Here is a 26,409-nt window from a genome sequence, read left to right as displayed (position 1 = left end):
GCAGAAGGAGGCCTTTAGGAACATCACCAAATTGAAGAGGCTCTTCATGTCCGACAATAAAATCATGACTATTCAACAGGATACGTCCTATTATATTCAGAGTGTGCAGTATTTGGATATTTCCTTCACCAACGTACTCACGTATAGTTACCAAATATCTATGCCTACACTTGAAATGGCCATGAGCCTTATATACGGCCTAAAGATACAGCAGAACGCATTCAAACTGCTGCCGGAATTGGTCTACCTGGATGTTTCCCACTCGAAAATGACCCGCAACAGTGCCGTGGCCTTCGCACATTTGGGGCCCAAGCTTAAGTTCCTAAGCTTGTGCTACACGGCCATTCCTATGGTGAGCAGCGCGATTTTCAAAAACACCGTCCTCGAAGGCCTCGATTTGTCGGGAAACCCCTTCGTGTCGAACAACATCCTAGATGATGCATTCGATGGGATTGGCAGTACGTTGAAGTACCTGTATTTTGAGCACTCCAACCTCAAGGATATGGAGTGGTCCAGGCCCCTGAAGAACGTTCAAATCCTGGGCTTGGCGGGTAACAGCATAAACCCTGCAGAGCTTGGAAATCCTCGATTTAAGCTCTAACCACGTTGGTAATTGGTATAAGAGCGCTTTCGACAATAACTCCGAGCTACGTGTGCTGAATCTTCGCAGTAATAACATCAATGTCCTGACCAATGAGATGCTCAAGGACTTTGAACGCCTGGAGTACCTGAGTCTCGGCGACAACAACTTCATTTGCCACTGCCACCTGAGGGAAGTGGTCGAGGTGGCGGCGGGCAGCAACAAGGAAGCCGACTGCTCGTACAACCTGCTCAACATAAGCCCCACAAGTTCGATGAGCATCCAAAAACTGCTGGGTACCGCGGAACCTCTAAATATAAATCGAAAGCTCTGGCAGAGCCGATTCCTGCCACATTTGAATAAGAGCTACAACAATATAAAGGACTATAAGCGCGTGAACAAGATTTTCAAATTGCGATTCTTGGCTGGCGAGTATAGTGCCTCCAGATGTCCTGCCTCGACACCCTACCAGTTGTCTGAGCTAAGCAACGAACTGCTGACCCTAAAATTTCAGCTGCTTGACTATGATGCGACGCAATACTGGTGCTTCAATGACACCGATCAAGTGCAGGTGGAGGAGCTGAACTGTCAGGTTCGGTCCATGAGTGAGATCACGACGGACTTGCACAACCTTACGCGACGGTTATCGCGGTGCTCGGCAGCATCCTTGGCCTGTGCATCTGTGGCTTCATTATCTATCTAAAGCGCTGGCATATACACTACTACTACTCGTCGCTAAAGTCCGCAGCCCTCCTTTCCAGCGCATCGAAAGAGTCGGTGGACAGCTTTACGCATTTGTCCCAACGTGATCCCAGCACTGTCTACGATATCTTCATTAGCTACTGCCAAAACGACCGTACGTGGGTGTTGAATGAACTGCTGCCCAATGTCGAGGAAGCAGGAGATATTTCCATATGTCTGCATGAACGAGACTTTCAGGTTCGGTGTTTATTTGTGTTGGGTCCCTGTGTGTAGATCGGAGTGACTATACTGGACAACATTATCTCATGCATGGATCGATCGCACTCATTGATGCTGATCATATCCTCCAAGTTTCTACTGAGCCACTGGTGTCAATTCGAAATGTATTTGGCCCAGCATCGGTGAGCGATGCCATTTTTGCATACAATTGCAGCTCTGACAAACTTTTCTTTCAGCATCTTTGAGGTCAGTAAAGAACATTTGATCCTCGTATTCTTGGAGGATATACCTGATAAAATATAGTTTAATACGAAAAAAAAATACTCAAGCTGTGTGCATGTCGTTTTTGCTTTCCACAATTTTTAAAATTTACTGGTTACTGGTTCTCGGTTTCTGAGGTCACTCGACAAAACAAATCAAGTTATTTTTCCAAATATTTAGACACATTTCAAATTGACCGCCAAACTCAATTTAGCGCACCAAAAATACTGACATTTTTCGCTCTCAATTCGTGGAGAGTTTGCAAAACTCGCTCTCAATTCGTGGAGAGTTTTCAAAATTTGCTCTCAATTCGTGGAGAGTGCTCTCTTTTCAGTGGAGAATAGAGTGTTTTCCCTCATTTTCGTGGTGTGGCAGCATGTTGCTGAAATTTTTCCCATTTCAGCAACATGGGGAAATGAATTAGCAAAATTGTTGTGCAACTTTGGCCCGGAATGAGCAACAATCTGCATACCTTGGGAAAATGGATATTATGGACTTGAGATATTGTTTGTAATTTCAGGCTCCAATTAATGCAGAAACTACTCAGTCTCTGTTCTAAAGATTTGAACAAAGTTTTGCAGCTCACGACTACCAATAATAGGTATCAAACTAACCAATCCTGAAGAAAAATTATGTATCTATCGGATAAAATTATAAATAATGTTTACGGCTGAGAGGGCCAACTATCTAGTAATATTAAACTGAATATCAAAATTGACGAATTTCATATCACAAAATATCACGGTATGGCAGTCCGCAGCAACTACGAATTGCACGAGTCTGGCAACGCCACAAAATGACGACAAATTCGTTTTATGCTGTTTTTGTTTGAACCTTAATATGTAAATAATCCAATAAAAAGGACTTCTGAAAACTTGCCAATCTCTTAAACAATTTATGTATCTATCGGATAAAATTATTTGTTTAGGGCTGAGAGTCCCAGCTAGCTGGTAATATTAAACGGAATATCAATATCGAGGAATATAAACGTTGAATGTTTTGAAAAAACAATCAATACTATCGTGATAGTATCGGGCTGAAATAATTATTAAAAAACCATTGAAACCTTTTAGGAACTTGTCCATTGTAAAAATTAGATGCCACCTGTGGATTTTTTTACAAATTTGTCTTCGTATTTTATAGCAGCCAATCCAAACATATTAAAAGCGCAACGACTGTAGCTCGATACTATCATGATAGTCTCAAAACCGTCGATAGTAGAGGCCATCAGTAAAATATCGATACTATCGATAGTGCCCTCGATGGTTTGACACTTCTAGTTCAAGCGGGTGGTGGGTGCGCATCGTCGATTTTGTTGTTGAAAAGAATCTGTGTGTTGTGTTCGTGCTTAATTCTGTTGACAACAAAAGGCTAAAAGTGAAATGCAAAAGTGTAAATAAAAATAAATTCAACTAATTTAAAGGGAACACCCGAGCCACCGCTCCAGTAAAGTGTACGAAAACAACGTAAACAACGATAATATTCGACTAAAAGTTGTTTGCTGTTCGAAAATTACGGCAAACACACAAAAGCAAATCCGTAACCGTTTCCGTACAGAGCGCCCGTTACCCGTAACCCCCCGTAAGCTGCGGCGGCGTCCGTCGTTGTTTGTTGTGCGATTCCAGTGTTCGCTGTGGGGATTGTGAGAGGGGAAAGGTCAGTACTGGCAGGTGTTGCGTAAAGAGACCGTCCTCGTCTCCACTTCCGTTACCATAGACTTACGTCAGTCTCAATCTCTGGATCCGTGCCGAGCCTTGGCTGCAAATCAAGCAAAATTCAGTTCGTTTACGTCTACAACAGCTCCGTCCCCCACGCCGCGGACTCCTACCGCACGGCTGTCGCCCCCTACGCACCATACGCCGCCGAACGGAGCCACCACCATCCCCTGCCGCCCCAGGATCCGCTGCCATCGGATACCGAGCAGCTAGCGGACAGCGACAGCAGCCAGAGCAGCGTTCCAGGTAGTACCGGACCCCCCGCTGCCGCCAAGCCGCTGATTGTCTCCACTTCGCCGGAAGCAGGAAACAACAGGGCCACCAGCGAGCACCAGAACAGCAGTAGCATGGCAGTAGTGCGCAAAAAACAGGACGACAAGTACCTGCTCGCTCTGCGGGAGCTGGTGACGAGCGGTGCGGGGAATCGGCAGTGCTTCGACTGTGGCCAGAAGGGTCCTACCTACGTGAACATGACGATCGGCTCCTTTGTCTGTACCCGGTGCTCGGGTGTGCTGTAAGTACTTAATTCCCTCTTTCCCTCTCTCTTTCTTACCCTGCTGGCCATGGGAGGGATTCTCCGAACAGTGGAATTTTCCATTTATTCATTTTCTGTTTCGTTCTGTTTGCCCCTGCCAACTCTAACGGAATCCTGTCATTCATCTATCCTGCTCGTCCAGTATTGTCTAGAGTCTAGACTCTAGAGTCGGAAAACAATTGTGCCCCTGTGTCGGCTCTCTTTCATTTCAAACGGGATTCTTGGCATTTCAATAACATCCTCTCGCTCATCAGTTGCGTTCCAGTACATTCCAGTGCATTTCTCTTAACCCTGGTCTGACCGCTGTGGATTATATGAATTTCTTACACACCACACATCTTTCTTATCTTGGGCTGACGTCAATTTTCGATCATTCCCCCAGAGAGTGGAGTGACCGATAATTTGCAGGGGATGCATTGTCCGACCTGTCGCCTCCATCACGGCCACCTCCCCCCTATCAGCCAATGCTCCCCGCTCGCTTGTCTCGCTGTGTGTTTCGCGAAAGCGAAAGCCATTCCATTCAATTCCACTCAATTTCAATCCGTTTCCTTTCCTTTCCCGCCAAGCGAGCGAGCAATTTGGAAATGCAAATCGAAGACAAACTTTCAATTGTCGCTGTCGCTCTTTGTCGCGCTGCTACTTTCGGCCGAAACGAAATTGTTTTGCGGCACTTTCGATGGCGTCTGCGATTCGATTTCTATAGCCCCCAAACAGCCACCCATTCCACCCACGGTTGGGTGGTGGGTGTCCTTACCTTCAGCGGCGGAACGTCAAGTAATTTGTAAAATTGGCTCTGATTCGAGCCAGTTATTTCCAGATTGGGGTCATCTCCGCCTCTTGTTACAATTGATTTGATTTACGCATTTCCGGATGGGGCCTCACATTGCATGATTGCTCTCCCGCTTCCGCCCGTCCCGTTCCCACGTCTGGACGCCCGCCCTAGATGGGAATCTACTCCGGAGCAGCTCTCAATTTAGCAGCATGCGGGCGGTACTGGTCGTTGCATCTGCTGCAAGCAAGCCAGGTGCCCAGTGCCCAATGTACTGCACTGGAAACCCTTCATGCCGGATGACTCATTCCCATTATCCACCGCTGAAAAGGGGAGACAAATGTTGGCATGTAAATGGAAAGCCGCACAAATGCACCGACAGGAATGGCAGAAGGGACTCCAGGGAGAGGGAGGCGACGAAACCCACTCCCGAGTCCAGCCGAAGACAAAATTGCTGTGCATGCTCAGCCCTCTCCTCTGGAACCCCTTCCTCCTCTTTCGTTTGCTGGAGGAATCCGCTGCAGACCGGCCGGCCACTTGGAATGGTTTAATGGAGGAAGCGGATTCAGGAATGGAAGTGGGAATGACGTTGGAATGGTAGTGGTAGTGGTTGTGGTACTGGCACTGGTAGTGGGGGTACAGGAAAAGGGGTTCGGTTCGGTTCGAGTAGAGCTCGAAACCAGTCAAGCAGCTTTTGCGCATACTTGTGTATTTTTGGGCTGCTATCTGCTGGCTGCTATGGCTGTGACTGTTGCTGTTGCGGTCTGCCTGCGATTGCGGACAAATTGTTGCACCTCAATCAAGCAGCAGTCGCCTCGTCTGGGAACTCGACATCTGCTCTAACTTTGGCTTTGGCCCACTCAGCAGCGGAAGAGCAGCAGCAGCAGCAGAGTTCAAAGCTTGCTGGCCTGGCTGTTGGCTCATAAAAGTCAAGAAACTTGTTGATTAGATAAGGCGAAAGCAAACAGACACACACTAATGCAATGGCCACATTGGGAGCACCAATGTTGAGCCACTTTCTCAGGCGGGTCTTCGTCATCATTCCCACTGTACAGCAGCACACATACAACCATATGCACATACATATGCATGTGTGAGTGCATGCTTCTAGTGGAAGGCTATGCGTCAGCGGGTTAGTGCCTCTCGCTCACTCCCTAGTCCCAAGTGCAGTTGCAACTGGGACAAGCAAACCGTACTCTCAGCTCAACTGCATTGTTCTCTCTTTCTCTCCTCTCTCTCTCTTTCTCTCTTTTATACTCTCCATTCTGTGGTTTCGTATGTAAATTTTCGATTATGAAACAGCATAAAAAATGTCTGCATTTGACAGCAGTAGACAACAATATGAGAAGGGGGTGGGGTGGGTGGGGAGGGGTAGGGTAAGGGTTAGTGGCGGGGGCACACTTTCACCAGGCGGTGTGTCAGCTGTGTGGCCCGTTTATTTATTTTTCGACCAAAAAAACCAAAACAACAAACTAAAAGAAAGAGTAAAGGAAAAAGAAACGAAAAGGCAAAGCAATTAAATAAACCAAATCCGTGTTTAAGAGCAGCCACATGCATATGTACATATGTATATCTATGTGTAAATGTGAGTGGGAGGGAGCACTCCCCAGCACTCCCATTGCCGGTCATACTTTTGTACATTTGTGTTTCTACACATACAAATTTCAAATGCAAAATGTTTACCATACCGTTCCCAGAAGTTTCTCTCCTTCCCTCCCCTTCACTCTTCCTCTCTTATAACATTAAAGGGAAATGTGAATCGCATTTAATTCAAACAAAGTCATAGGCTTTGAGCAGGAGGGTAGTGGGAGTGGGAGGAGGGAGGTGGGATGACCCGACGACAATTATTGCGCAGTTCGTTTCACTCACACACACACTTCTGTATGCTGCTTGCACACTCACAAACACACACACACGCAAACACTCTTGGAAGGTGTCGTTGTTGCTATTGTAAATGCCGTTTCTCTGTGTTTGCCTTTCCTTTGTTTTGTCTATCCCCCCCACCCACTCCCCTTTTGTGTTTGTTTTGGGCTCTCGCCTTGAAATAGAGATTTTTCAAATCTATTAATAATTCAAAGGCGCAAACCCCAAAGCGACAAACGATTCGATATGACTCTCGCCGCCCCAGCCAAAGCAGCAGCAGCTGTGAATGCAATTCAAATGCGGAAACATGTGCGAACTGGGGTCGGGGTGCTGGGATGGGGCCTGTGCTCCAGTTTAGCCAAGAGGCGCCAGTCGTCCCTCTCAGCTGGAGAGAGGAGCTCGAGCTGGCCACTGGGGCAGATGCTGGGGCCAATTAAGAGTGCGGCTATCCCCAAGAGAGCCCAAGAGGATGAGCGTGCGAGTGAGTGGTGAGCTGTGAGAGGAATGGGAATGTAGAACGACCAACGAGCAGAAGGAGGCGCCCACACAGAGATTTATGGTTTCTTTTTGCTCAGCAGCTACCCTACCAATTGGGCGGCGGAGCATGCTGCGTTCATCGATTGGTTCAGTCATGCATCATCGTAAACAGGGTATCCTCCCTGCAGAGCAGTCATAATCCGAATCCTGCCTAGCCCACGCGGCTTTGTCCAAGAATTCTCTTTGAATACTCATAGGCTGCTTGCTGAATGGTCACGGGTCCGAGGCCCCTTTGCATATTTCATTTTTCAGCCATGGCCATTTGCTCGGCCAAAGGGGCTCAAGGCTCTTTGGGCAATTTGCAGCTCTGGCTCTCAGGCGATGGATGGCATTATTAAAATATTCATAGAGGCAGAGAGAGAGCCATAGAGTCCTAGCCGGTACCCCCCTTCAACCTCCGGGAGGGAGGCGCTGCCAAGTTTAATTTATTTTGTGCGACAAACACGAATGACAAGTGTCCGCGAATGCCAGGCGATGGCGTCTCTGCGCCAAAAGAGTCACTCACACATGGACAGAAGTTCCATTTATAACCAGGGGGAGAGGGGAATGAGAACTGGAATCTGAATGCGTGGGATTTTCCCTCCATTCGGTCCCAGTTCTAATTGAGTAACACCAGATGGGTCCACGGACTAGCAGGAAAGGGGCGTCGAAAAGTGCAACGTCTGCGGGAAAAGCTGCTTTTCAACGAAACTTTTCAATTAAAATACTCCACAGCTCTACAGCTGGACAACATTCAGAGTAGGTCAGCGTTTTTGTCGGCAAGCCGCAAAAAGTTCTCCTCGTCTCTCTCTGCTCTATATGCTCTCTGCCGATGAGAGAGTGTTTGTGGTTGTTGTTTTTGCTTTTTCTTTTGCTTTTGAAGCTGGAAGTTAAAGCACTGATATTCATGGTCTCAGCGATAGAGTATAGAGAAGGGAAAGGGTACATATGTAGTGCAAAATATCCGTTCTCTCTCTCTCTGTCTTTATGGGAGATTAGTTAGCTCCGCCTCGCTTCGTCTAGCTGGTGTTTGCTTATCGCACGACCTTGGAATGTAATTTGCCTGCAAGTTCTTGACCGTGGGACTCGACTCTGACTCGACTCGACTCTCCTCTGACCGCTGAGTACAAATGTACGTGCCGGACGGGACTTTTGTGAGCTGAGCCTTGGATCACTTAGAGAGTGTTTGTCTAGTCGAGGCCATTTGATCGAGTGAAGGAGAAACAAAATCAAAGCTGGAAGCAATTTTCATCTATTTACACACACGCTCACACATCTGTCATGACTTTGGAGGAGCTCAATTCTCATGCTCAGGCTTTTGTTGTCTCGCTCTGGGGTCCCGGTGGAGATGGAATACATATGTACAATGTACATCCATATGTGATATGTGAGAGAGGGAGATGGACAGGGCGGCGGCATTGCCTTGTGTGTCACTTGGGCTGCGGTTTGAAATTGAAACCTGGAGGTATTTTTAGCTCTGGATGTCTCTTTCGCTCTTTGTGTGTGTAATTTGTAATCGGATTCGTTCCGGAGAGAAAGATTGACTTTCATTGTGATATAGGGGACACCACCACCCACCCAGCTCCCCCAGGCAGCCTGTTCCTGCTGATTCATCGATACCAGGCGGAAGAACCGCTGCTGGAGGTCGCAGAGGCCCATGCCAATCAGCTCCATCTGATACGGAGCGTGCTTTGTGGCGTTTTTCTTCTCCCCTTGTTCCGTGACGAATAAAGAGCGCTTCAGCCTTCAGTCTCCAGATTCCAGATTCCAGACAAAGCCTGTCTGCCAACTGTTGTTTAATTGGCCATTTAGCGAAGCTCAATTAGTGGACTCACTGGAAAGGGCGATCGCTGGAAAGGGCGTTCCATTGCGCACTCGATTTCCGAGCAAATATCAATTCCTGGTACCCGCCGCCCGTAGACACCCCCTTATCGCATTCCATTGCCGCCCCGCGCTGCGACGCGCGATTTGCATGCGTTTTATTTCGCGCTTAGTCTGAAACGCATTTTGTCCAGACGGGGGCCGTGACATTTTTTTGTTGGATCTGTTGGCGACAGTCGCGCTCTGAACGCGGTGCGAGTTGCATCTAAGCCATCCTAGCCCCGGAATTCCATTTTAGTTGGGATAAAACGCAGTAAGTTGGCCCTTGGACTAGAGCCGTAGCCCTTCCATTGGAAAAAAGTTCCCATTCGAGGGCCCGGAGCATACCCATTGAAGACCCAGTTGAGTTTTGACCTTTGAAAGTGTTGAAATCAAATTAGCTCAAGTTGCTCGAGTGCTCCTCTCAGAAGCCATTACTAATAACTGTAATAACTGTTCCAGTGAAGCCCCCTTCCCCCAGCATCTGTCCCACCACTCTCTTTGGGCAAAGTCTTGGGGCAAGGTCTCTTATTCTGCGCTCTTCTGAAATTGACTAATTGCTATTTCTCAGCGAAAGAGTGAATGTGCTTCTCACAGACACCACACACACACACACACACCCATTCACTGTTGAAATTGTTGGCAACACTCTTAACCCCTTCACCCCGCTCTTTCCTTCTATGACTCATGGGTAGAAGAAATGAGTATAAATATTCAAGAAATTGCGTAGATGGTTTTGTGATACCCTGTACTCGAAGGGCAGAAGGGTATATTGACTATCCATAGCTTCTGGCATAGCCGAATTCAAGACTACCTACTAATGACAATAAATTAACATTTTAATTCAAGTTTCTATATATGGCCAACTTCGGTTCACTTTGTGCTATTTACAATATACCTTCCATATGCATAGCCAATTGCGAGGTATTCTCAACTTTGATTCGTCTTCATTTTTTTCTTTGTGCTTTGTGTTGTTTGTCCAAGTGCGAAGGCGAAGCCAAAATCAAAAGTTCATATGTGAGAAGTCTCTTTCCATATTTAAGCTGTTATTTATTATCATAATTTAGTTTGCTATTTGCTTTTCTTCGCTGCCTCATGGCTTTTGTTGCCTCTCATGCCTTTTGCTCTTTTTCTTTGTCGTCTGTCACTCCGCCATTCCGTCACTTAAAGTCTCGATGCTAAACGTCATGTGGTAGGTCCAAGTTGTCGATGTTGCCTCTTTTGTTGTTGTTTCTTAAATGTATGTATTGCCTTCGCGGATTGTACTTATTGTTATACCCTTCTTAGGGGCTGTTATATTTGGTATTATTGTTTGTAGCGCGGAAAGGGAATCCCAGCTTCAACAACTGTGTCGATTGTTGCGGCTCAGGTGCGAAGCAGATCCTTTATTTGGCTGTAGTATGTATATGTAATGTGCTTTTGGAAAGCTCTGTCGTAAGAACAATGACACGGTAAGGGTATCTAAAGTATGTGTAGCTAGAATTTTATTCTTGTTTTTGCACTTGTGTGTGTGTGTGTGTGTGTGTGTGTGTGTTTGCCTTGCTGTATTACTGGTGTGATGGTTGCTGTTGTTGCTTTTCGGTGTATTTTGCCGCAGCCCGCAACGAGTTTTACTTTTGTTTTTGTTTGAGTTGATTTTTTTCACGCTGAGTGCGCAAAATGCGCAAAAAACAAGTTTTGCACTTTTTCAGCAAAGACAAATAGGAACGTATTAGTATACGTGTATGTTTCCGTTTATGCCTGTGTGTGTGTGTGTGTGTGTATGTAAGCTAAGCTTTATCTGCATTACAGTCGGTGTATGAATGTATATGTATGTATGTGTTTGTATGTTGTATCCCCTTGTGCCAAGCACGAAACGAAACGATACGAAAACCGTCGAGATCCGAGATCGGAGATTGAGATCCATCCGGCGTAAACTGTGGAATCCCAGCAGCTCGCTGGGGCAGAGGGCGAGGGCGAGCAAAGCTACAGCATCTGGAGGGGTGTCAAAGCTCGAGAGCTTCCGAGAATTGTTGTAGTGGGAGTGATGGTAGGGGGTAGCAGTGTGAGTGAATCGATGCTCTCCAATGAGGAAGTTCCCTCCCTACTGGACTCATTGCTCCCTTGGACCCTCCCCTGCCTTGGCCTGTAAGGTGGTGACACAGTTTCAAGTTTCCAGCGACGCTGATGCTGCCGCTGCTCTGTTGACTTCCAATTAGCATTGCATTCTCTTTGAGCGGCGGAGGGGGATACAGATTGGGTGGCAGAGGTACAGAGAGTACAGATGATGTGTAGTTCGTCTCTCAATTAGCATCCCAATGCTAATATTGAACAACACTTGAGCGATCTACGGTGTACGAATGTTGTATGTAACCTTTACCATCCCATTGAAATCCCCCTTTCCATCCCACCATTAAAATATTGTTACTTTGATATGTAAAATATCCCTAGATATAGATTAAAAATTCACGCCTATAAATACGATTAATTTTTCAGCAATTTCCGAGCGCAGTTTACTTCAAGAGATTCCAGGGGAAAGGTCAAAAACTTGTCAACGCAATAAATTTCATGTTAATTTTTGAGTGTTTTTTCCATCTTTGATTTGCAATCAACGATGTGTGACCGATACTCTGAACAGTTCCGTTTTCGTATTCCGTGGAGCTAATATTCTCTTTAATTTTAATTTAACGAAACAAAAACCATTAAATACGATGTATGAAATTGTTCAAGTTAATAGTTTTTTAATGGTATGCTATGCCAGTGTTCCCCTACAAATTTCCCCTCAAATTAAATTCCCAAACAATCGGTTGGTCACACTGCTACATGCCACTGCACTGCATGTTCCCGCCGCTCTCTCCACTCTGCCCACTCTGGCGCTTATGCACTTCACAGAGGGGCCTCCGTTTGATGGAAATTTGCTGCCATTACAGCTGCAATTGTCTTCCCCTTCCCCAGGCTTCTCCTCTCCCATCCCTCCCATCCACTAAGCGCGATTCAAATGCTGTAAACGGTGGGCGTGGCTGGCTTTGCCTCTCTACTGGTGTGGCTTCCACTGCCTCTTACAGCCGCTGCCTCTAGTGCCTCTGGGCAACTTTCACTTTCTCCGCTCATTCGCTGGATTTCAAAAATAGCTACTGCCACATGTCGCTGCCTCTGCTTCTGCCGCATGCCACTTAACCGCCTCCTAACACCAAACTAACGAACTGCCTGTGCGTGCTCTAGTCGCCACGGCTCTCACTTGGACCTGCGACTGGGACTTTGACTCGGACCTGGGACTCGAGCGAACCATCCATTGGAGTGGTCCAAAGGCGGCTGCTGGTTGGCTAAGGTCATCCAACCGCCACCGCCTGTTGCCGTCGCGGATTGTCAGCTCCGCAGATCTTTTGGTTGCCGGCGGAAGTCCGTCTTGGGTCAGCGAGCGAGACAAACGAACGAAGCAGAAGGAGGAAGTGGAGCGAGAGTTGATTGCTTCCAGGGACGGCACTCAGGGACTTCCTTCCTACAGCCTGCTGCCACAAATTGATTCACAATTGCATTACGCGCGCAAAAAAGGATGACAAAGGATGTCATCTCGTGCTCCACTGCTGCTGCTGCACTCAGCAGCTGGCACTGGCTGTGCCACAGGCGGTGTCTGATGATTGGCATTAACCAGTAGCTGCTTCTAGAACGTCCACCGTTTCCTCCTCCTGCCTCCACCTGCTCCCCTGTTGTTTGTGCCCCTCTGCAACTAGTTAACCAACTGAAACGCAGCGAAGCGTTCATGTGAAACGTCCAGTTTTTTAGCTTTGCCATCGGATTCGGCTTCAAGCATCGACTTCGACTGGCTATGGCTCTGGCTTTTCTGCTTCTTCTGGCCGTATGCATATTTGGCTCTATGCTGCTGTTGCTGGTATGCCGTTCTTTTGGCAGGGTTGTATACGTTTCATGAGAAGCTTACAGCTCGGAAAAGCTGGAAGAATATCAGTCGAAAATTCTTAATCGGAAACCCCCATTGAATTAGTCATCATCTGGATTGCTCGCAAATGTTTCCAATTCCCTGAAAACCATGGCATCTCTTGGATTCAAACGTATTGCCTTTGAGTCATTTCCTCACAATTCCTTAATGAAGGCTGACGATGAGGCACTGTTAGAGTCATAGTCCAATGGCCAATTTTACGAATGTTTGTCGATTGTCTTATCTGTAGGCCATGTCATTTGTTATTTACGTAAAACAGTTAACTGCTTTTGGAGATAATCAAAATAATAATTGCTTGTTGCAAATATCAAATATAATAATAATAATAAAAACACAGATTGGAAGTTTAAAGATATTTCAATCCTGGAGTCTACTCACAAATGTCCCTTCTGTATCTCAGACCTGTATAAGCTATATGAAATGTTGTAGGAAAAAATAAATTCATTCATCTTTATTCTAAAGATAATCCAATCAAATACTTTACGATTCGTTGTCTAAAAATCGACAAAAATCCTAAGGCAGAGTATTTCCGTTGTCGCCGTCGAGCACATAGTAGATTTTCCATTTAGCCAGTTCTGCTGTTGCTGTTGCCATGTTGTTGTCCGTCTGTCCAAGTGGTTGTTGCTCTTCTTGTTGCTGTTGCTGTTGTTGGTCGTTTCGTGTGCTCGTTTCGTTTGGGAAATTCGTGAAAAACCGAAATTAGCTTTCGTTGCGAGGCAAATTTGCTGGAAAACTCTCTATCGGGCCCCTGCCCCTGCCCTAGCCCCCCCGCCCTATTAACTTTTGAGTTTGTTTATGGGTTTCAGTTTTCATGCCACACTGCTGGCCGCACTCCAAGTGCTCCAATTGCTGCTTGGAGCCCAGACGCAGACCCAGCCCCAGCCCCACCCCAGACCCAAGGCCAGGGCAAATTAATTTGCGCAATTAACTGAAATTGTACGCCCGTTTGGCGGGTCGTTCTGGCATTCTGGCACCCCACATCAGTGACCCACTGACCCGCCGACACCTGGTCTCCGTCTCCCGCTGCCACTCCCCTCTCTGGCTCCGTCTCCTGCTGCAAGCAGCGGAAATCTTGAGGCAATCTCCATAAAAGAATAATAATTACTCGAAACTTAATTTTTGCGTTGCCTAATGCCGTCTCTCCGTCTCTCTCCTTTTGCAGACGCGGACTGACGCCGCCACATCGGGTGAAATCCATATCGATGGCCACCTTCACACAGGAGGAGATCGAGTTCCTGCGGGCGCACGGGAACGAGCTGTGCGGCAAGACCTGGCTGGGCCTGTGGGACCCCAAGCGAGCCGCCCATCAGCAGCAGCAGGACCAGCGAGAGCTGATCACCGACAAGTACGAGCGGAAGCGGTACTACCTGGAGCCGGCCAGTCCGCTCAAGTCGCTCAACCTGAAGGCTGCCGCTCCCGCGAACCTCCAGAGCCACAGCCACAATGGCCACCACCACAACGGAGTGAGTGTCTCGACCCTGTCGAGCAATGGATATGCCAGCATCCACCTGACGCCGCCCGCCGCCCAGCGCACCACAGCCAATGGCCTGCACAAGGGCACCCCCGTCTCCAGCTCCTCAGCCACGTCCACGTCCATCAGCAGGCCGCAGCATCACCATCACAACCACAGCAGCAACAACAATAACAACAACAACAACCATGACGCCTTCGGGCTGAACGGAGGAGGAGGACTTACCAGCCTCAACAGCGCAGGATCCACGTCTACGGGGGCCCTCTCGGACACCAGCAGCTGCGCCAGCAACGGCTTTGCCGGGGAATCCGACTTTGTGGCCGACTTTGGGACGGCCAACATCTTTGATGCCAACTCGGCCCGATCCGCGGGCTCGCCGGCCGTCTCCTCGGCCTCGTCGGTGAGCTCCACGAATGGATATGCCAAGGTCCAGCCCATCCGAGCGGCCCACCTCCACCAGCAACAGCAGCAGCAACAGCAACAGCAGCAGCAGCAGCATCAGCTTCTGAATGGTACCCAGGGAGCGGAGAACTTCGCGGACTTTGATCATGCGCCCATCTTCAATGGCGTGGGTAAGTGCGGGGATCCCCCACAGGGGATATGCTTCCTTCTTCCTTTGTTTTTACTTAAGTTTTGAGTTGCGTATCCTTTGGCTGGATATGTCTTTCGCGTACACCACTCTTCGAGGAGCTTGCTCCGCTGGCTCCTCCTACCTCCTGCCATCACCTCTGTCGCTGCACGGCTTGCACCATGCTTGCTCCCATGTAGAATGCTTGCCGCCCACACGCTATCCTCCAGCAATGGATTCAGTGTCTCACAATCTCTCTCTCCCTTTGCGGGCAGCTCCCCGGGCGGCCAAGGCGATGCCGCCGGTGTTCAACGGTTGGGTGAGTGACTGGAGCAGGCACGACTTCCACGATCCCTTCGACGATAGCAATTGGTTGCCGTCAACGCAACAGCCTCCTCCTGCAGCAGTCACTCCGCCAGCAGCAGAAACAGCAGCAATATCGAAAAGAATGAGAGATGAGCCCGCGTTGAACTGGAGCTTCTGGCAGGAGCAGATGCAGATGGAGCCAGAGCCAGAGATGGAATACTCCATGATACAGCGCACAAGCTCTACCAACTCCTGGTACTCCAGCGGCGAAGAGCCACCTCTGTCGCCCTCAAATCCCTTTCTGTCATACCTGACAGAGTCTCCAGAGCCTCTGCCTCCTCCAAGCCGAGCCTCCTATTTGTTGTTCAGCTCCCTGTCGAGCAGTTTCCCAGAGGAGGAGGAGTACGAGTATCAAGCGGATGAGTCGGCAGCAGTAGCAGCATCGGAGCAGCAAAATCAAGATCAAAGTCAAAGTCAAGATTCCGACATATTGAATGCCAATTTCAGTGATTTATTTGCGTGGAGTAAGTTTTTAGTTGCCTTTCAGTTGCGTTTCGTTCTTCGTTATTCGTTCTTTCGTTAGCGGATTTGTTTGTATCCCTTGGATATGTGTTTAGTTTTGATTTGTGTGTGTTTATTGGTTTCCCAGTAGTTGAAGCATCCTGTACGCTGTACGGTGTAACCCCCCTGTATCCTGTACACCATTCGCATGGTTCAACAACTTATCCACTTGCTATGTTCTTCTAGGCGCCCCGCTGCAGAATGGCCACACGCACGCAGGCCACAAGAGCAGTGCACCGACTGTGGCGCCCAGCGAGGACCGCTATGCGGCCCTCAAGGACCTCGATGAGCAGCTGCGCGAATTGAAGGCCAGTGAGTCGTTCGCCTCTGAGGCTCCGACGCCCACCAATGGCAACAACAATGGCCACCAGGCGACAGACGCCTTTGGCAGCGGTAAGTGCTGGCACACTCGAGCAGTCCTTGAAGCAGTCACTAATTGGGTTCTCCTTCTCCATCCTCCGGGTTCAGCTCTCATCAACAACAATCCAAATCCTTTTAAGAGCCAGCAGCAGCAGATGCAAAGCAGTCACGTTGTGAATCCATTCCAGCAGCAGCAGCAACAGCAACAGCAGCAGAATCTCTATGGCCAGTTGACGCTCATACCAAATGCATACGGGAGCAGTCCCCAGCAGTCGTCCCATCTCCACCAGCAGCAACAGCAACAGCAACAGCAGCAGACAAGCTTCTTCAACTTTAATAACAACGGGTATGCCATGGCCCAGGGCCTGCCCAATGGCTGCGGCTTTGGCAGCATGCAACCGGCACCAGTTATGGCCAACAATCCCTTTGCAGTAAGTGGGGAAGACTCCTCCTCAAACCAAATTGGAATCCGAATCGATATTTAATGTTCAATTTTCTCTCCACAGGCAAGCGGCGCCATGAACACCAATAATCCATTCTTATGAGACTCAACCCAGAAGAAACACTCGCCCCTCGCCCCCACTTGGCTGAGGCGCTGACAGCCAGCCGATCAAAGCGGAATCCCGGACCGGACGGAACAGAACGGAACTGAACGCAAGGTACAACTGCGCTGCGAGTGAACCGAACCGAAATTAGTCCATTTTACGAACAATAGCATTAATCTACTATATACGAGTACTATATGCATAAAACACACTCTCTATTGCTGTGTACATATGTAGGTGAAATGTGCACATGCCGGAGGCTCCTCTACTCTTCCCCAGAGCAAGAGTAGGAGCTGGATGATATATATATATATTCTTTTATATGATAACTCTAGAACTTGTAAAATGCCCCCTCCGAATGTGGGGCCCTACACTATACTAATACTAGTGAGAGGGGGATCCGAATTGCCCGATCTTATGGGGAAGTACGTTTATGTCCAAATGTTGTATGTTTGTGCTTAAGCTCTCTCTCACTCTCTTCTCTCTATCTCTGGCGATTTCAATGTCACTGTCACTGTCTCTTAGCACTGTCCCTCTAGCACTTTCGTTGCGGATAAGAAACTCTGTCAGTTATTGATTGTGTGGCCTTAATAAGATTATAAAACTATAAATTATAACGTACTACTATACGGATACAGATACCATATACAGATACTACTGATACACACCCCAGATATATATATATATATATACATATGTATATATGCTTTTGTACCTAATGAGCTGCTTCTTGTTTTCATTGCTCTTCTCTGTGCCCTGTGCTCTGCTCTTTGCTTACTTTCCGTAAGCCAGCCGCAGCCGTACGTACGTGCGATATCGGGCGTGCTGTGCAGATTGCTCAGCTCAAAAAAAGTTTAACTTTGTTACACCACCAACAGACGTTAGTACGTGCGTACACACGGTCTGTCATTGTCGGCGAGAGGAGTGTTTATAATTGTAAGCCCCAAATCTAATACCCCCCCCCCCCTATACGGAACGGAACCGACCCTCATCCATGAATCACGTTCACACGCTCACTCTTCACATGTCCATGCCCATGTCCAGATAAGAAGCAAGAAATTTTTCCATTTTTAGCCTTACAAACAAAACATTATCGAAGCCTTAAAGTTATTTAAACTAAAAAATTTCAATAAAAACAAATAAGAACGCTATGTGCATAATACTCTTTGATTGAATCGTTTGTTTTTTTTTTTGTAATTTGGTGGGGAACCCCCCCCCCCCCCTACATAGCTATCAAAAGGAGACATTACGATCGCATGAAAGGATGGCACCGTAAGTTCGGTTGTAAGTACCAAGCTGGCTGCTATGAAAGTAACAAGGCTGGAGGCTAACAATCTTTTATTGCTACCTACTAAGAAAATATTACAGCTGGTTTCAATGAAGCTATTGCAGCTGGGTGCTCTGAACCCATAAAAACGTCCTGCTATGAAATTAGAAAAGCTGTGTGTCATCAATATAATGACATTTTATAAATTTTCCAATATTTTCAAAAATCATAATAACCGGTTGGAGTCGATAGTGAATGAATGATCCCGAACTTTTTTTAAATTTATTTGAATGTATTTTTATTCATTTCCGTTTCGGTATAATTTCTAGTTTGTTCTCGTCCTTTTTAGTACTAGTTGGTTTAGCAATTGTTTAAATTACCATAAATTATTTAATGTTTATTTTTATGTACTCGTATATATTAATTTTTATATTAAAAATTCGCATATGAAAGAAAGTCGAAAGTCACATAACTCCTCGTCTGGCAGCCACTCCCCCCGTATCTAATCATCGTTTCCCTAATCACTTTCCTAGAGCTAAATAAAAACAAAATAATAAAATTAGTAATAATCATAATCAGAGGGCCATCAAAAAAGGCAAACAAAATGTAATTGCAATAATTAAACAAAAGTTAAAGCTGGAATCGCTGCACTCTACTCTTAATCGTAAATATAGTATTTATATTGAAAATGGTATCTAGGCGTTAGCATTGCATCAACTGTACAGTATATGGCGTATATAAGCCTCCCCCCCCTCCCCCATTGCCCCCTGGCCGTAGTGCCGCACAAACGATTCGATTATGTTTTATAATTATGCGAACAGCATCTGGAGCCAGAGCTGCCCAGAGATATCAATTGTATTTGTTATGGTTATATCGTAGTCGATAATTAAATGGTTAAATAACAAAAATGACTGTAGGAGCGAGCGATCCTCACTCTGGCTGTGTGTGGGTGTGGCTTTTGGTTGAGTTGAGTGTCGTCTGTGGTGATGGTGATTTGTGTGGCGTGTGGCATGTGGCATGGTAGGGCTGCCTGTGCATCACTTATGTATGTACATACACAAACAACTATATCGCGGACTTGGTTATACATATGTAATCGTTATGCACGGATAATAGACATCATCCTACTGATTTGCGTACATATACTCTATATAGGTATGTACTATATGTATCTATGTATGTATGTATGTATGCTTCATATTTCATATTACATTTTCAAGTGTCTGGGTTAAAAGCGTTCATTTCACATCTCCTGCTCTCTGTCTAGTCTCTTCGGTCTACTCCTCTGTGTACATTTTAGTCGGCTACAACTTTCGTTTTAGAATATAGTAATATGTGCACATGTATGTATATGGTATGTTTTATATACTTATGTAAGTGTAATGTTGCATGTTGACATCTAGAATTGTTCTTTGAATCCCTCTAACTTCTCCCTCCCACCTCTCACATCCCTCATCCCTCACTTGCCACCACCGAAGGCGGCTCACAAAAGGTAATGTGATGTGATGTGTGTTTTTTATCTTCTCCTCTGCATCTTGCTTCCCTCGTTAACATAGCCAATGCGATAATTAAGCGTTAATTTAATTTAATTTAATTATATAAAAGTACAAAAAGGTCCTTTGTCCGTGGCTATATAAGATCTATATACACACACACTCGTACACAGATCCACAGATCCCATCCGATCCGGTTTGATCTAAACTGAACTGCGCTGAACCTTCGAATTGGTTTGGCATTAAACTGAATCTGAATCTTAATCCGAAACTGAAACTGAATCTGAATCTGGAAACTACATTGAACTACACGTCGAGCTGAGCTGCTGAGCTGCCTATAAGTTAGCCTTGGTATATCTTTGTGTTGTGTATGCTTAATACGGGTAATAATGATGCCAATCGATGAGATTCCTCCTTGTGACAATTTACGTTCCATTGGCCTTGGGCAGCGACCGCACCAGATACAGCTTCTCGCCCTGCTTGTTCGTGTAGATGGGCGCTCTTTGGTAGTGGTCGACCAGCTGGTCCAGAGAGTGGAACTTCCGCTGGCCAATGCAGTACATGTTCTGCTCGACGTGCACGCGGAAGTGCTTGTTCCTACCGGGGGCCTTCAGCGAAACCGAGTAGTCGCCCATCTGCAAGTGAAGGAGAAGGTTGTAGAAAAACGCTCCAGCCCGCACACGAAAAAACCTCTCAAGACTTCTCTTCCCACTCACGTTAGTCTCACTGTCTCTGATGAGGAAGTCGCCGTCATGGCCGTGGCCATTGAGCACCGTGTCGCACTGGCTGCGAGTAATGGCGCCGTAGTACCAGGTCTTGCCCGCCAAATTTGGTCGCTCCATGGGCTGAGTGGAGGACTGCGAGGAGGGTTTGTTGTTGCCCTCGTTGCGGCGTTCCATGGAGTCTCCGCCGCCTCCTCCACCGCCGCCGCCACCAGCCCCACCGTTGCTGCCACTGCCATTGCCATTGCCGGCGGCGCTAGTGTTGCGATAGGGCGTGGCCAGGTAGTCATTCAACTCTTGGAGATAATTGCGTGGAACTAAACCGACTTGGCCCTGGTTGTTGCGAGCTTTGTACCAGTCCGGATCGGAGGCGGGCCGATCCACGATCTCCAGCCGGTCGCCCTTCTCAAACGACAGCTCCTGGTCATTGTTCGACGTGAAGCTGTAGAGGGCCACCTGCAAGAGTATAACAAATCCATTAGATGCAACAAGAATCTATCGTTGTCTCGCGTAAAAATGCGTACCACAATGTCGAGGACGTTCTCGGCCATGGCATAGGTGTGGATCTCGCCATCGTTATCACAATCCTCGGTTGTGTAGTTGCTGGGGAACCAGCCGACGGAGTTGCCGCTCTGGCCGCGCCACCACCCATCGTTGGACTTCTCCAGGATGAGGATTCGCGTGCCCTTGGTCAGCGATAGCTCGTCGGGCTGCTGGGCCTGGTAGTTGTACTTGACGATGGCCGTGCCAATGGCCTCGGCCGGATCGGGGGGCAAGCGTCGCGACATGGTTGGACTCTCGATCTGCCGGGACGGCGAGCAGTTGGGCAGCGTCTTCGAACCGGAGCCCTTTTTCACCTTCTTCTTGATGCTGCAAAGACAGATGCAAAAGACACAGATCAGATCAAGGCTATCACGCACTTCGGGGCAATTCTCTAAGGGGTTTCTTCATATAGGGTTTAATGGTGGAATGCGGGCCAGCCAGAGGAATGGTTTCTCGAAGTTATAGTTGGACTTGGCCGAAATGTCGTAATACTGAAGATTCTTTTTACGATGACATTTGAGTGACAAAAGTGACAACGAAAGCAAAAGGAATTTGTTTACAAAATACAAAACACAGAAATACAAAAGCCGAAAGCAGTTGAAACATAAATTACGATAATCAAAGCAACACAAGGAGTCGGGAAGAGATACTACTACAGATACAGATACGGATACAGATAAAGATATAGATACGGATATATGTGGATATAGAGAGATCTTAATACTGCTGAAATCAGAGCAAGAAGAAGGCTTAAGTTTAGTTCTGGGATCGGGGCTTGTGGGTGGACGCACCTGTCGAAGAGCGAGGGCTTCTCCTTCTTCACATAGTTGCTGGGCACGTAGCCAGACTGGTTGCGGCTGTTTTGGACACGCCACCAGTGCTTCGAGTCGTCCAGCAGCAGATAGCGCTCGTTCTTACGCAGGTCTAGCTCCTGGGCTCCCTGCGCCGCATAATCGTACTTGGCTACCACGTAGCAGACGTCTTCCTGAGATTTGCCTGCGCATCAAATGAAGGAAGACAGAAAAACGTTTATAGAGAGTCCAATGGATTATCAAGAGCTCAGCGCTTACCGTGCTTCATGTTTCCCGCCATTGATTGGGTTCCAGCGTTGCCAGCGGCGCTGCAACTGGACGAGTTACCGCTGCTGCTGCCGCCGTTGCTGTAGTCGATCGCTGGCTGGCCGAAAGTCACACTTTTGTGCTGGGCACTGCAGCTGGAGGCGGTCGACAGGGTGCGATGGTGCAGCTGTAGCTGCTGCTGCTGCTGGGAGAGCGACGAGTGGCGCTGATGGTGCGCCGGCGATCCAGGTGCCTGAGCCTGCGTCTGCGGACGGTACTGGTAGGTCTGGTTGTGATTCTGATTCTGATTGAGATTCAGATTCTGATGCTGCGGCGGCGGCGGCGGATACTGCTGCTGCTGCTGATGATGAGCACTGCTGCTGGTGCTGCTGCTTGAGGAGTCGGGGATGTTACGCGCGAACCGCTGTGGGTGTTCCAACATTCCAGACCAGCTCCTCCCTCCACAAGGGCCTCCTTCTTCGCTCCTTCGGGCGCTGCCTAGCTCCCTAGCTGCCTAGCTAGCGATGGCCGGCTCCAGCTGCTGCTGCGCGTAATGGATGCAAGATGCGGGATGGATGCAAACGAGAGTCGGGCTCAGTATTCATTCAGTGTTCTTTTCGTGTGTTGCTGCTGGTCTGTGTGTTTGGTTAGTCTCTGGCTGCATTCTATGCTTGCTGCAAGTTGCTGCCTCTGGGCGGCCTTCCAGCCAATGCATTTCTGCTGTGCCTTAGCATCTGGACATGATCATGGGCGTGAGATGCAGATGCATATGCGTGGCAGGTGGCAGCAAGTCAAAAACAGAAATGAATAGCAAACGATAAGGTGGAATGCAAAACGCGGAACGAGAACGCAACGCAACGCAAAACCAAGAAAAAGTAAAGAAAAGAAAAGAAAAAAGGAAATTCGAAATTAAATCTCTGCATAAAGAAGCGTGAAAATGATTATCGTTCGAAATACGTAAGGCACTTAATATACGTTTAAAAAACATAACTCAAAATTAGCATCCGCACAAAATGTTTGTTTGTATTCGGGTCAGCAGGCGAGCGAGCGATGGATATAGAGATGGATGTGTGAGCGATGGATGATGGATGGATGGAGCAGGGACTGGTACTCGGACTGGGAGTGGGACAGGGACAGGGGCCGGTACCGGTTGTGTTGCAATTAAAAACAATCTCAACGGTGAGGCAAGTGAAAGTTGCTCAGACAGACAGCAAGCAGCAGCCTCTGGCTCACCAATTGAATTCAATTGCTGTGTTGACTCTTCAATTTGAATGAATCGAATGAGAGTTCGCGAGTGCTGGACTGAGTGTTGGGTATTGGCTATTGATTTGGCAACGGCTTCGGCTACAGCTACGGCCGTATGGCTGTGGAGGTTTCAGAACCATGGAAACCATAACACATTCCCTCACACATCTGAGTGGGAAACGAGGGGCCCATCGAGCAACGACCAATCGACAAGAGAGCGCACTGCGACCGCAATGAGTCACGAACGGGATTCGAAGTGGAATTGGAAATTGGTTGCCGAGATTTATCAGCAGGCAGGCAGACAGACAGACAGACAGACAGACAGACAGACAGACAGACAGACCAACTAACCAAACAGCTGTCCCAAAACTCCAGCAAGAGCAGTAGCAGCAGAAGCATGACATAAGGCGGCTCAAAGAGGCTGCCCCCCATAAAGGTGGTAGAGTTCGTTGGCCAGAGATCTGCAGAGACCAAAATCAAAGTCAATGTCATAGCCCAGGGCGCCCTCTTCAATAATTAAAAATCAATAAGTGGGCAGAGAATGGCAGAGACGATGGAAGCCACCAGACACCACAAGACAGGGGCCTTGGCTTTGCGGTTTCGCTTTTTCCCTTACTGATAATTGGCTGAATGGCAGAGTCTTAGATCTCCTACTAGGAACTGGGTCTTTGGCACATCACAAAAGGTTGTCTTTATTAGATAAGAGCTTGCTTGCTTGTTTGTTTATTTCTCATCGATTACTCAAGGGTTTGCTGTGCCTGTGCTTGTGCCTGATATTGAATGGAGATATGGGAAAAATTCCAGATTAAGTGCGATATTTCTGAGTCATTCTTCCGTTGGCAAATAGCGGAGAAAGTGTTGTTCCGCCGACTGCTGAAAACGAACCCAAAACAGAACCAAAAAGATTATGTTTGTGCAAATGCTTGCCTTCCACCTGATAATGCGCTAGGGGGAGGACGAATACCACGACGACCAAGAAAAACATGAAACGCTTGGCTGGCCCGCTGCCAATGAACTGCACTGCGATGCGGCGATGGATTTGGATTTTCTTTCGGCTTTTGTTTTGTTTTCACTGTTGTTGCCTTGCCTTGCATAAGTAGGAGCCACAGAGCCAGTGCCACAGCCAAGACATTGACATAGCCACATTCCCATCTACGGGCACATCCACCAGCCATCCATCCATATCCATATCCATGCCCATTGGCTTGACAACATTTCATTTCGTCAGAGAAGAAAGACAGAAAGAAAGAAAGAGTTGCACGTGCCTGAGCGGGGGAGGGGAGGGGGCTTGGGGATAGGCAACCCCACGAGTTTATGAGGCGGAAAGTTTCTTGTGCTTGGATGGGATGGGGATTGGGACGGAGATGGAGATGGGGTGAGATTGGATTGGATGGGCCAGAAACGGTAGGCAGTACGGAAGCACTCGGTTCGGTTCCATTCGAGGAAGCAGTTAACGCTGAGCAGCCAAGGGGAGACACATATTCATACACATAGGCATATGCATATGTATACATGCCCCACCAAAGTGGCCCTAAAAACAATCACAAACAAATTGGAAGCACAAAACGGCGGAGAATTATGCCCTGTAACAAGTCACAGACCGACTCCGGTTCGATTTGAATGGGGGAACAGAACAGAAAGTGGGGCAACCCAAATGTGGCAGATGGGGCGATTCAGAGTCTGAGTAGAGGAGTGTTATCTGGTGTCGCGCGAGGCAAAGGCCAACAGACACAAAACCGATGCTAGAGGAAGCCCATCCGGAATGTTTATATAAGATCATTTATTATGTGGGCATTCGAGAGTTGATTAAGCATTTGTTTGTACGGAGGATTGGGTTTGGGATTGGGACTCGATTTGGGAGGATTGGCTGTTGCCGAGTGGACTGTGGCTGTAGGGAGGGATGCAGCGAATATCTGAGAGCACTAAAGCCGGAGAGCTGCTGCGCATTCTGCGAGCGGTGGTTGGTTTGGTAGTTGCCAAGGATAGACGGGGCGTGATACGGCGTTGAACGGTGGGGTGGTGCTGGTGTTGAGGGGATGGGTGGGGAATGTGGCACAGTTAGCTGTGTGCCGCCGGTCGTTGCAGGATTGCAGAAAGGGGCACGAACCATGGGTTACGTTACCCAAAAAAGAAAAAGTGTCATTGGGAAAACGCACTTTCGAGGACCAACTCCTAAGGGTTGCTTGCCTGGTGGTACCCACCCACCGAGGGAGAGCAGCGGTAAATGCGTACGCACCACCAGGTGCTGCCGAAGGAGAGAGCAAGCAAATACAACACACTGCCAAAGAAAGAGCGGGGAGAGAGAGAGAGAGAGCGATGCAAAGACAGACAGTGAGATAGAGACACCACTAAGTGAGAGAGCAGAGACACAAAACAGGAGCGGAGCTAAAAGGAGCAGCCGAATATTTTGTGTGTACCTACCGGAGACGACGAGAGATTCGATGGGGACGATGACAACAGGGCACGGCTGCGGGGGAGCGGCAACCAACGGCAACTCCTATTCCTTGTTCCTGATTCCGTGTATTCCGTGTGTGCGGTGTGGTGTGCCTAGCAGCAGCCAGCGGCCCCAGCCCCTTGCGACGGCATCGGCGGAGGAGACTTCACTTTCTTTCCTTGCGGATCCGGCAGCTGCACTTGCACTTGCAGCAGCTGTAATCCAGGGTATTGCACTTTACACACGATTATAATTATAATACTCTCCGATGTACGTACATTTGTATGTATGGATTTATGTACTCCTCTTTATGTATGAAGTATGTGTGTGTGTGTGTATTGTATGTACATATGCTGCTGAGGCGGTCGAAAGCACACGAATTCAAACTAATTCGACACTTTTCGATTTAACCCGACAATGCACACGATAATTAGTGCAATTATTGAGACGGTTAAACACTTTTAAACACTTTCCGAATTATTAATTCATTTAATTTTTAATTTTTTTTACCGGAGCCGTTTTTTAGAAGTCGCCCACAGTGTGACCGCGGACTTATCAATAAAATATACTCGCCTGACCGTCAGAAATATACCATGCAACTTCTTACTTTCAAAAAATACCGTAAATATACCCTTGGAAAAAACACGAACTTAACCCACGTAACCCCCCTCTCGTTAAACAGTTTTTCATCGAAAAGTCATACTTTTCGTTTTTAGTTACAGTATAACAGTTATGCTGTTATTGTAATTTATTGTTATTTACAGTAAGAGCAAGCAGTCAATCGCATAAACTAGACTTTCCCCTCCTTTTCGTGGTCTGAGAAACATGTATCTTACGGAAAACCACAAATGTTTTTAGTGTTTGTATTTAAATACCCACTGG

The 26,409-nt window shown here is 47.6% G+C and overlaps 3 protein-coding genes across 8 annotated transcripts; 2 read left to right on the top strand and 1 right to left on the bottom strand.

The window, feature by feature from the left end:
* Position 1: 1 nt before the first annotated feature.
* LOC121404713 (toll-like receptor 1) lies at positions 2 to 1,804 on the top strand (the record flags this gene model as incomplete). Its single annotated transcript, XM_041594777.1, is given in 5 exon segments — positions 2 to 564; positions 566 to 1,215; positions 1,218 to 1,519; positions 1,556 to 1,683; positions 1,738 to 1,804. Coding segments are annotated over 5 exon segments (1,710 nt in total), but the record flags the coding sequence as incomplete, so codon positions are not given.
* A 1,647-nt stretch (positions 1,805 to 3,451) lies between these two features.
* LOC111074077 (arf-GAP domain and FG repeat-containing protein 1) lies at positions 3,452 to 17,935 on the top strand. 3 transcript variants are annotated; one of them, XM_041594788.1, is made up of 6 exons: positions 3,452 to 3,991; positions 14,117 to 14,997; positions 15,269 to 15,823; positions 16,047 to 16,253; positions 16,329 to 16,651; positions 16,727 to 17,935. In XM_041594788.1, exons 1-6 carry the CDS (start codon positions 3,825 to 3,827, stop codon positions 16,763 to 16,765), a joined length of 2,172 nt encoding a protein of 723 aa, XP_041450722.1. In that variant the 5' UTR covers positions 3,452 to 3,824; the 3' UTR covers positions 16,766 to 17,935. The 3 variants fall into 3 exon arrangements, with proteins under 3 accessions (XP_041450722.1, XP_041450723.1, XP_022222401.2); XM_022366709.2 differs by lacking the exon at positions 3,452 to 3,991 and adding an exon at positions 9,196 to 9,294; XM_041594789.1 differs by lacking the exon at positions 15,269 to 15,823.
* A 402-nt stretch (positions 17,936 to 18,337) lies between these two features.
* LOC111074079 (cytoplasmic protein NCK1) lies at positions 18,338 to 26,069 on the bottom strand. Of its 4 annotated transcripts, XM_022366712.2 has the most exons (7): positions 25,806 to 26,069; positions 25,515 to 25,742; positions 21,861 to 22,582; positions 21,582 to 21,786; positions 20,772 to 21,117; positions 20,242 to 20,703; positions 18,339 to 20,160 (listed from the first exon to the last, which is right to left on the bottom strand). In XM_022366712.2, the coding sequence occupies exons 3-7, from the start codon at positions 22,288 to 22,290 to the stop codon at positions 19,951 to 19,953; spliced, it is 1,653 nt and encodes a 550-aa protein (XP_022222404.2). In that variant the 5' UTR covers positions 22,291 to 22,582; positions 25,515 to 25,742; positions 25,806 to 26,069; the 3' UTR covers positions 18,339 to 19,950. The 4 variants fall into 4 exon arrangements, with proteins under 4 accessions (XP_041450724.1, XP_022222404.2, XP_022222407.2 ...); XM_022366715.2 differs by having other exon boundaries at positions 21,861 to 22,392; positions 25,515 to 26,069; XM_022366714.2 differs by having other exon boundaries at positions 21,861 to 22,389; positions 25,515 to 26,069.
* Positions 26,070 to 26,409: the final 340 nt, after the last annotated feature.

The sequence above is a fragment of the Drosophila obscura genome, unplaced genomic scaffold, assembly GCF_018151105.1.
Source record: "Drosophila obscura isolate BZ-5 IFL unplaced genomic scaffold, ASM1815110v1 contig_36, whole genome shotgun sequence".
NCBI lineage: Eukaryota > Metazoa > Arthropoda > Insecta > Diptera > Drosophilidae > Drosophila > Drosophila obscura.
The sequence above is the reverse complement of the archived record's forward strand: the minus strand, read 5'-3'. Positions and strand labels throughout refer to the sequence as shown.

Excerpts from the sequence above, each read along its gene's own strand:
- LOC111074079 (XM_022366715.2), bottom strand. The coding sequence starts at position 22,290 with ATGTTGGAACACCCACAGCGGTTCGCGCGTAACATCCCCGACTCCTCA. Across the intron at positions 21,787-21,860 it reads GGCGGGAAACATGAAGCACG|GCAAATCTCAGGAAGACGTC; the intron begins GTAAGCGCTGAG and ends TTTGATGCGCAG. Across the intron at positions 21,118-21,581 it reads AAGCCCTCGCTCTTCGACAG|CATCAAGAAGAAGGTGAAAA; the intron begins GTGCGTCCACCC and ends CTGTCTTTGCAG.
- LOC111074077 (XM_041594788.1), top strand. The coding sequence starts at position 3,825 with ATGGCAGTAGTGCGCAAAAAACAGGACGACAAGTACCTGCTCGCTCTG. Across the intron at positions 3,992-14,116 it reads ACCCGGTGCTCGGGTGTGCT|ACGCGGACTGACGCCGCCAC; the intron begins GTAAGTACTTAA and ends CTCCTTTTGCAG. Across the intron at positions 14,998-15,268 it reads GCCCATCTTCAATGGCGTGG|CTCCCCGGGCGGCCAAGGCG; the intron begins GTAAGTGCGGGG and ends CTTTGCGGGCAG.